We start from the raw sequence: 9,605 nt of genomic DNA, 5'->3' as shown, positions 1-9,605 counted from the left end.
TCCTTCTGCTTACATTGGGTTTATTTTGCTTTTCATTTTCAAGGTTCTTGAAGATGGGAACTTAATTGATTTGAGCCTTTTTTTCCCTTTTCTAAAGTGTGCATTTATTGCTATAAATTTCCCCCTCAGCACTGCATTAGCTGTGTTCCACAAATGTTATATTTTCCTTTTCAAAAGTAAACTTATTTTTGATAAACTTATTTTTGATATATTTTTTATTTCCTTTGATGCTTCCTCTTTGACCTGTGGATTTAGAAATATGTTCCTTAATTTCCAAGTCATCTATATGATTTCAATTCTCTTATTGTTTAAGTGTGTTCTATGGCCCACTATATGGTCTGTTTTCTTGTTTTTTCCATGGACACTTGAGAAGAATGTATGAACTGTAATGGGGTAGGGTGTATAAACGTTGATTAGATCCTTTTGGTTTATGGTATTTTGAGTTCTATATCTTGGCTAGTTTTCTGTCCAGTTGTGTGTATTTGTTGCTTATTGCTGCTGTGACAAATTACCATACATGGGCTTAAAACAACATAAACTTATTATCTTCCACTTTTGTAAGTCACAAGTGTGTGACACATGACTCTGTGGGTTGAGATGAAAGTGTTAGCCAGCCTGTGGTCCTCCGTGGAGGCATTTCCTTGCCTCTTCCAGCTTCTGTGGGCTGCCTACACTCCTTGGGTCATAGTCCCCTTTCTGTAACTTCACAGCAGAAAGAGAATAGAACACTGATACCAGGCGAGAGGGGCTATGATAGCATTCCCACTTGCCCCTCGATGGCTGAGACAATCCAGTAACGTCGTGTATGAGGAAAAGATTTAAGCACTATGACCTGCTATATATTTATACAGCACTAGATAAAAAGGAGTCATTTTATTATGATTATGTTAAGAGTAGACTCTTGAAGACTAAACACCGTCAAAGAAGGGGTGAATTTTGGACCCCATGATAAGGAGAAGGGGATGGGGTTCCTATAGGGAGTCAGAGAGGGACCCTCTCTCTGTTTAAGCTTGTAAAACGTTAATACCTACTTGGTATTCCTCTTTGTGGTCTCTGCCCTGGGGGATCCCTTCACTTTGACGAGAAAAGAAATCTGTCTGGAGTCTGTATTCTTTAACCATGCGGGATTTATTGAAAAACAAAAGAATGTTGAGAGATGGATTTGGGGGACAGAGAAAACAGAGGGCAGAGACGAGTGGGTAGGAGAGGCATGGTATGGAGCATCCAGTCTGACACTCAGGCAGAGGCACATGTGACTGGCTGTTGACTGGAAAAGAAACGAAATATAAACTGGGCCCAGTAGGTGGGTGGAGGATTTTTGCTGCCTGAGTCAGAGCCAGCAGCAAGGAACAGCACCAGCTTCTAGGTCTTGTTGCAAAAAGATGCATCCCGACAGCAGATAAGTTGCATCCTGGTTCCATGGGAGAAGAGGCTCATCGATGGGCACATATTCTCACATCCCTGAACCATGAATTCAAGTTTTCCACCTGAAAGAAGCAGAAACAAACTGTAGTGAGTGAGCAGAAGCCTTCATTTCATGGTCCCCAGTGTCCTCATGCTGGCACGAGTGAGAACTCCCGTTCCATTTGCCTCTGCTAGGCCCTTCCCTCCATCTGTTGCCCACTCCCTCTATTGAGGGACCAAACGAACTACAGGGGAAGTCAGGCAATGTGGTTTACAGGATGGAAGTAACCAAGATCCCTTATTTTGGGGATGAGGGTAGAGAGGTATAGCTATATACTCTGACAGTTCTGGCAACCTATGGGCACAGACTGGTAGACAATTGTTTATTCATTTATTAAGTATTTACTAAATACTTACCATGTGCTGGACATTGTGCTAAGTGCTAGGAATATATAGCCATGAACGAAATAGACACAGTCCTAAGCTTACAGTCAATGACTCAAGGGGCAACTCCCATCCTATCTAATAAAAGACAAAAAGGGTAATTGACCATACCTTCGCTACGCTTCCCATTGGCTAATCAGCGAGATATGCAAATTAACCGCCAACAAAGATGGCAGCTGGCAGCCACACAGCTGAAGCGAGCAGGAGGCTTGCTTGCTCCAGTGATGGAGGAAGCCAAGGTTCCCCGCCTGCCGCGATCTGCTCTAAGCTCCGAAAGCAGCAACGTTTCAATTATAGAAGCTAAACAAACCCCAGATACCTGCTTTCAGCAGGCCGTGGCCTCAGAGCTGCAGCGAGCAGGAGCCAGCTCTCAGCTCCAGTGACAGCAACAAAGTTTCAATTATAGGAGGTAAATAAATCCCAGAATAAAAAAAGAAAAGAAAAAAAGGAGAGGCTGGGAGCTTCAGTCACCGGCCAGCCTGAAAACGGCTCTCAGCCCCTCACTCAGACTGGCCAGGCACCCCAGTGGGGACCCCCACCCTGAAGGGGGTATGACCAGCTGCAAACAGCCATCAGCCCCTTACCCAGGCTGGCCAGGCACCCAAGCGGGACCCCCACCCTGATCCAGGACACCCTTCAGGGCAAACCAGCCGGCCCCCACCCATGTACCAGGCCTCTATCCTATATAGTAAAAGGGTAATATGCAAACTGACCCTAACAGCAGAAAGACTGGGAATGACTGGTCACTATGACACACACTGACCACCAGGGGGCAGACGCTCAATGCAGGAGCTGCCCTCTGGTGGTCAGTGCGCTCCCACATGGGGGAGCTCTGCTCAGCCACAAGCCAGGCTGATGGCTGCCAGTACAGCGGTGGTGGTGGGAGCCTCTCCTGCCTCCTCAGCAGCGCTAAGGATGTCCGACTGCAGCTTAGGTCTGCTCCCCGCTGGCAAGTGGACATCCCCCGAGGGCTGCCGGGCTTCCAGAGGGATGTCTGATTGCCAGCTTAGGCCCAATCCCCCGGGGAGCAGGCCTAAGCCAGCAGGTGGTCATCCCCCGCGGGGTCCCAGACTGCGAGAGGGCACAGGCTGGGCTGAGGGACCTCCCCCCGGGAGCACACATTTTTGTGCACCGGGCCTCTAGTTTCTTTAATAAGAAGAGACAGTCATTCTTCCTGCCTCCTTTTAAGACCTGCTGGGAAGGGACTCTATCTCTCCATCAGTAGAGAGATAAGGTTTTGAAAGGATAAGGTTTTGTTGAATTTCCAAGTTTCTGGGAAGCACAGCTTGATTCCTCCACAGGCCCCTGTCCCCTCCCTGCCACCCAACTACTCCCCATAAATACTCAAGTTGGTTGATGTGTTTGCTGGCAAAGATCGCCTCATGAAGTCCCCACTATACCTTCAAAGATCTTCTTTAACATGCACTGCTGGGAATTCTGAATGGTGCAGGATCCCTCTCCACGAAGACATTTTGCTTCACTATTCATATAAGAGCATGTGTGGCAGTTTATCGCTGGGCCTGAAAATTTAAGATAAGCCCTGGTGAAATTCTCTTGTGTAGCTTTGAGTCACACCTCTGGGGATGGATGATGGGCAACTTGTAGCCTGGACACAACACATTTCATTTCTTGGTTCTTGTTGGGGATCTGAGGGCCCTGTGTCTCATAGAGCATATTCTTTCTTCTCTACCAGTGAAATCCCTTCATTCTTTCTGCTTCATCTATGATGTTCATTGCTGATGAATCCCAAATTTATCTCTCTGATACTGACTTTTGCTCCAATTCATATCCCCATTGACTTCCTGGGCATTTATAATTATATGTCTATTTATAGGTCTGCCATGTCTAACAATAGGAGCAAAGGAGAACTTACTACATGACTGACGCCCTTTAGTACTCTCCTCCACTCTCTCACTTACCTACAGGCACAAACCCTTGGAGTAAAATTTGACTAATAAGCTACGTTAGAATGCTCTCATTTTGCTAACCCTATAAAGCAGTGGTTCTTAACCTTCTGGCCCTTTAAATACAGTTCCTCATGTTGTGACCCAACCATAAAATTATTTTCGTTGCTACTTCATAACTGTAATGTTGCTACTGTTGTGAATCGTAATGTAAATATCTTATATGCAGGATGGTCTTAGGTGACCCCTGTGAAAGGGTCGTTCGACTGCCAAAGGGGTCGCGACCCACAGGTTGAGAACCGCTGCTATGAAGAATCTGTACCGTTCTCCATTTTCAAGTTGACCTTTATGAGAAGGTCAGTTTGTCACAAAGGGCATTCTCTTTGAAAGGCTTCTATGTTGCCTTTTGGACTCTCTCCACTGCCAATTCCCTAGTTAAGGAAGCATAAGAAGTGAAAAGAAAAAAAAAATAGGGCTTTGGAGTCAGACCTAAGTTTGAATCCAAGGTTTGCTATTTTTTAACCATGTGATGTTAGTCTCACTTCTCTCATCTGAAAATTTGGGGTACTACTATTTATGCAATGGGGTAAAATATGAAGTATTTATGTCTGGTAATAACTTAAGGCCTCAAACCTTGGATCTAGTTTTCAATTCCTCGAACAACCCATTTTTAGTAAGAGCCAAAGAATTGCCAGTGTCATGGGAACTTATTTCTGGATCTAACAGAATATCTTCATGCCTTACTTTTTGTGTTCAAACAAACAAACAAACAAAAACTCACACCAAAGCCACCAGCTTGGAAGCTAGATATTTCTCTCTCTTTTAAAAAATAATATATTTTTATTGATTTCAGTGAGGAAGGGAGAGGGAGAGTGAGAGATAGAAGCATCAATGATGAGAGAGAGAATCATTGATTGGCTGCCTCCTGCACTCCCCCCGCCCCTGCTAATGGGGACTAAGCCTGCAACCCGGGAATGTGCCCCAACTGGGAATCGAACCGTAACCTCCTGGTTCATAGGTCGCTCAACCACTGAGCCATGCTGGTTGGGCTAGATAGCTCTTTACAGGGTTTGCAAAGCATTCTAACAGTCTGTTAAGGGGCAGGTTTAGCACGAAGCTCTTGAAGATTAGTCTTCCAGAAGCCCCTTCCATGGGAGCTGTGAGCATTTGTCGTCACAATTTCTTATGTAAAGTGAGGTTGGAGGGCCTGCTGGCCTCTTGCATTTGTGTTATTTTTCTTAAAAGAGGACCTTCCTGATGGGTTCGCCTGTAGAGAGAGTCCCTGGGAGAACGGTTTGTGAAGTGTTTGTGAACTATATTCTCTCTTCTACACTCTTGGGTCCCTTGATGTGTTGCCTCCTTCCCAACCGAAGGCAAGGCCTGGCACCCATCAGACGTGGCTCACCTGCACTGGTTGCCGCTGGGCTGCCTGAAGGCTGTTCACCCGAAGCGTGTTCACCCGAAGCGTGTTCACCCGAAGGTTGTTCCCCCGAAGGTTGTTCCTTGGCGGCGAGTTCAGTCACAGCTTGTCCACCGGCAGCTTGTTCAGCGGGAGCCGGTTCAGCCGGAGCCGGTTCAGCCGGAGCCGGTTCAGCTGGAGCCTGTTCAGCTGGAGGTGGTTCACCCGCAGCCTGCACACCTGGAGGTGGTTCACCGGGAGCGTGTTCACCCGCAGCGTGCTCCCCGACACCGGGCTCACCTGAAGGGTGCTTACCTGAACTGTGCTCACCGGAAGCGCGTCCCACTAAAGCGTGCTCGAAAGCAGCCTGCTTGCTGAAAGCGTCCCGGCCTGAAGAAGTGTCAAAGAAAGCCTTGCGGTCTGAAGGGGTTGCAAGTGAAAAGGGCTCACCTGAAAATTGCTGGACGGAAGCTTGATGATTCAAAGAGCCAGGAGGCTCATCCAGCTGACTTGGTGCTCCTGGGATGGAGAAGGAACAGAAACAAAAGATGAGGAGGAGGAGAGAATGCGTGTCCGGGGTAAAGACTACTTTCCTGTGGAGGAAGGGTCCTAGGCTTCCTGTGGGCCTGTATCAGGCAACGGAAGATATTACAGATGCTGGAGGAAGCCAGCTAATTATACACAACGGAATGCTACTCAGCCATAAGAGAAGACGGAAGACTGCCATTTGAGACAGCAGGGATGGATGGACCTTGAGAATATTACGCTAAGTGAAATAAGTGAGTCAGAAAAAAAGTGAAGAACCATCTGATTTCACTCGTCTGTGAGATATAAAACTGAAATTTGTGGACACAAACAACAGTGTGGTGGCTGCCAGAGGGAAGGGGGTGGGGAGATGAAGGGGGCCTTATATATGGTGAGGGAAAATGAGTTGCCTTTGATTGGTGGGCACACAGTGCAATATACAGATCTTGGTATCATAGAAATACACACGTGAAACCTACATGATCCTATTAACCAATGTCACCCTGATAAATTTAATTAAAAAATAAATGTCTACTGAACACAAACATTACCAGATGGAATTAAGACACCTTTATTTGGCAATTTCAACTTCTTCCCCGCACTCAATCCCCTATCTATGTGGGTTGGAGACTCAAAGCAAAGTTGCTATCAATCTTAAGATAAAAACATCCTTTGCTTATATATCTGAACTGAGATTCCTTGTGACATAACATTTACACCCACTTCATGGAGTTGTCATGAGTAGCCAGTAAGATAAATTGTGAAATGCCTAGTCCATTGCTAAAGTGCTCAATTAATTTTAGTTTCCTCTCCTCCCCTTACACTGGGAATTACAAAACTCTTAGCTGGGCATTCTCTTCTGGCCAGTCCCTTCTGCCTTTAGTCCATTTCATCAGTGACTGTAGACAGATATTCCTTAATTATGACTTTCATTTTATCGAGTGAAGCACCCAATAGAATTTGAGTATTACTCTTTGAATTGACTGAGTGCATCTATGTTTCTGAGTCAACCTTTGAAAACCTAAAAAATCCAAAAACAAAGTGTCTGAGAACTGACGTTACAGGAAAACACTTTGTCATTTAACCAACAGCTCAGAGTTCATGGCCTCTCTCTTCTCCCGGAGGAAGAAGGAGGGAACACAGCCCACCATGAATGTGGGTCCTAAAGAGGAAATACAGACACCTGGAAGGCAGGAAAGAGAGATGTGCCAGTAAACTCTGGCCCCAGCCCTGCTGTGTCCTGACACGGCTTTCTGGCACTTTTCATTCCCGCCTCCTTGTAGCTTTCCTTGCTACATTAATGGCACAAGGATCTCTTGCATTCAGTTCACAGGAACAAGCCTTCATTAGACTTCCATAGAAGCCTAGACCTATCTTCTCATCTCACAGAGCATCAGGTACAAGTATCGAGTGGCTGAACGAAGTAGGAACAGGCCTGGGCCACGCCAGTGGGCTCCTCTGACGGTAAAGCCATAACTAGAAGGAGTCAACTGGCTCAGAGTTGAAGTTGTTTAGCTCTTCCTCATTATGAGTCAGACTGATTTCGGTAACTAAGACACCGGTCTTTCTTCTTCAAGGGTTGAAACACCTTAAGATCTACCCGGAGCTAAGGTAGAGGACTCACCTCTGGCAGATCCAAGCAGATAAAGACTCATGAGCAAGAGAAACTTCATCTGGATTTTGGGAAAGAGGGAACCCTGGTGGAGGGCACCCGAGAGCTGTGAAGAGAAACTGAGCAGAAGCTCCCAGCGCTGAGTCACTGCTTCTGGGAGTTCTAGAACCTCAGCATCAACCCATGTTGGCTAACAATGGGCTGTGCTCTGAGGTTCTCCAACAACCCATCAAACTGTGCCAGTGCGGGTTATGTGTTTGCCACGTGCAAGGCGGTGTGTTGGGGCCCTCTGCCCTATTTTAAAAAATCTTATTATCAAAATAACATATAGCCTTTGTAATAAAATTTAAAAGCTATATCCTCTCTTCTTCAAGTGTTCTTGGGAGTGAAGTGTGGCTGACTGGTTATTTTCTCTCTGACTCTCTAAATCAGCCCTTCATTGACTCTGTACCCCAGAAGGCTGACCTCTATTAACTTGATTCCCTGAGTGCTGATTGGGTTTGGATTCAGATTGGGTTTAGCCAATGGAAGATTGGAGGGAGGAAACAGACACACACACATACAGAGGGAGAGGGGGAGAGGGAGAGAGACAGAAGAAAGAGGAAGAGAGAGAGAGAGAGAGAGAGAGAGAGAGAGAGAGAGAGAGAAAGAGAAAGAGAGAAAAGAAGGAGGAGGAGGAGGAGAAGAAAAAGAGGAGGTGGTGGTAGTGGAGGTAAGAAAGAAAGAAAGAAAGAAAGAAGGAAAGAAAGAAGGAAAGAAAGAAAGATTGAGATTGAAGTACTTGTTATTTCTATTCCTGCCATTCTTTCCATGATGGAGCTTCTGTTGAGTGTCCTCACCTTCATGGTTCCAGCTCTCAGCCAGGCTATTGTAACATGTTTTTCTTCCCCTGCCCCCTTAGGCCTAAGGACAATGATAGTTTCTTTCTGTGCTAAAATCTGGATGCCCCAACTCCCTTCCCTTCCTTCCTTCCTTCCGTTTCCTTAACCCTGCCCACTTCTGTAAATAGTCTCATCATAAAGGTCTATATCAACCATGGTTTTGGCAGGAAGCAGATGGCAAACTCAAATGGGTAACGAGAGAATTTACGTGCCATGGGCACAGAAAAGGGATCAACAGGTATAGTGGAAAGCTGTGCCTTGAGCTGTATGTTCTTTCTCAGGAGTAGCCAAGCTAAGGGGACAGATGCAGTGAGGCATCCCCCTGGTATAAAGCTGGAACTTTGGGGGAACTGGGTGGTAGAGAGCCCCCAGCCTTCATCTACTTCTTCCCTGCTTGCCTCTCTCGGACCACAGTGTGCTGGATCTAGAGTAGATGATATTCATCGCTCTATAATTATCTGTTGAGTGTGTTTTTCCTCCATTAGACTCTAAGCTCCTTGAAAGTAGGTCCCTGCCTGAGTCACTGTTGTATCCCCAGTACCTTAGCAGCATATTTGCCACATTAAAGGTCCATAATACATTTTTTTCTGAATGAAGGAATGAATGAATTGCCTTTTCTGGGCCTCTCTCTGCATCCTGGACGAGAATCTATAGAGAGCCCCTAGAATGGGCTGGCTGAGGATCCTGGGTCAGTTGGAGAAGCAGGATCACCAGGGGACAAAAGCTGCAGAGGAGGCCTACCCAACTTGGCTTGAGCTGGAGGACAAAACTAGGATTTCAAGGTCAGAGGCTGGGCTCATTTGGAATAAAGAAGAGCATGAAAAAAACACGCTACCAATAGTTCCTTTCTTTCATGCGGAGTAAGTTTGGAGAAACAACTATGAGGTCACATTGAGTCAGACTTTTGATGCCAGAAGCAGTGGAAATTAGTGGAAAGGAAGAGGCACTGTGGTCTACACCACCCCCCAGTTTAAAGTTTAGCAGCACCCCTCTTTGCAATTAGTATTCCTTTCCGGGTCATCCCTGTCTCACCCCTCCCCCATATTGAGAGACAGGACCTTAAAGCCTGATTGTTCTCTCCTTAAACCCTGTGCTCCAACTTTTTCCTCCCTCTTTTTTTTTTTTTTTTAGGTTGGCTTTATGGGACTATAGCTCAGTCCCACTCATGGTGGCTTTCCCTGAGTTCTACTTTGGAAATCTCTTTCCTATGTCTAGCAGCCTGGCACTTCTAAGCCAAACCTGTGAGTGTCTGAGCACACCGTATAAGAAAACATGATGATGGAGAATTTACTGTGGAACTTGGAGTGTTCTGGAACTAAGACATCCAGAGGTGCTCAAGTCCCCGCCTACTTCCTCTGCCAATCTCTTTCGTCCTAATGTTCCAGTTCCAGTGCCCCTAAATCAGTGGTTCTCAACCTTCTGGCCCTTTAAATACA

The 9,605-nt window shown here is 46.1% G+C and overlaps 1 protein-coding gene across 2 annotated transcripts; it reads right to left on the bottom strand.

The window, feature by feature from the left end:
• Window positions 1-1,109: 1,109 nt before the first annotated feature.
• Window positions 1,110-7,599, bottom strand: ACRV1 (acrosomal vesicle protein 1). 2 transcript variants are annotated; one of them, XM_014543420.1, is made up of 5 exons: window positions 7,301-7,599; window positions 5,467-5,670; window positions 5,158-5,391; window positions 3,249-3,368; window positions 1,110-1,487 (listed from the first exon to the last, which is right to left on the bottom strand). In XM_014543420.1, the coding sequence occupies exons 1-5, from the start codon at window positions 7,347-7,349 to the stop codon at window positions 1,363-1,365; spliced, it is 732 nt and encodes a 243-aa protein (XP_014398906.1). In that variant the 5' UTR covers window positions 7,350-7,599; the 3' UTR covers window positions 1,110-1,362. The 2 variants fall into 2 exon arrangements, with proteins under 2 accessions (XP_014398906.1, XP_014398905.1); XM_014543419.1 differs by having other exon boundaries at window positions 5,158-5,670.
• Window positions 7,600-9,605: the final 2,006 nt, after the last annotated feature.

Source organism: Myotis brandtii, unplaced genomic scaffold, assembly GCF_000412655.1.
Source record: "Myotis brandtii unplaced genomic scaffold, ASM41265v1 scaffold325, whole genome shotgun sequence".
Lineage (NCBI taxonomy): Eukaryota > Metazoa > Chordata > Mammalia > Chiroptera > Vespertilionidae > Myotis > Myotis brandtii.
This window is presented reverse-complemented; position numbering and strand designations above follow the sequence as displayed.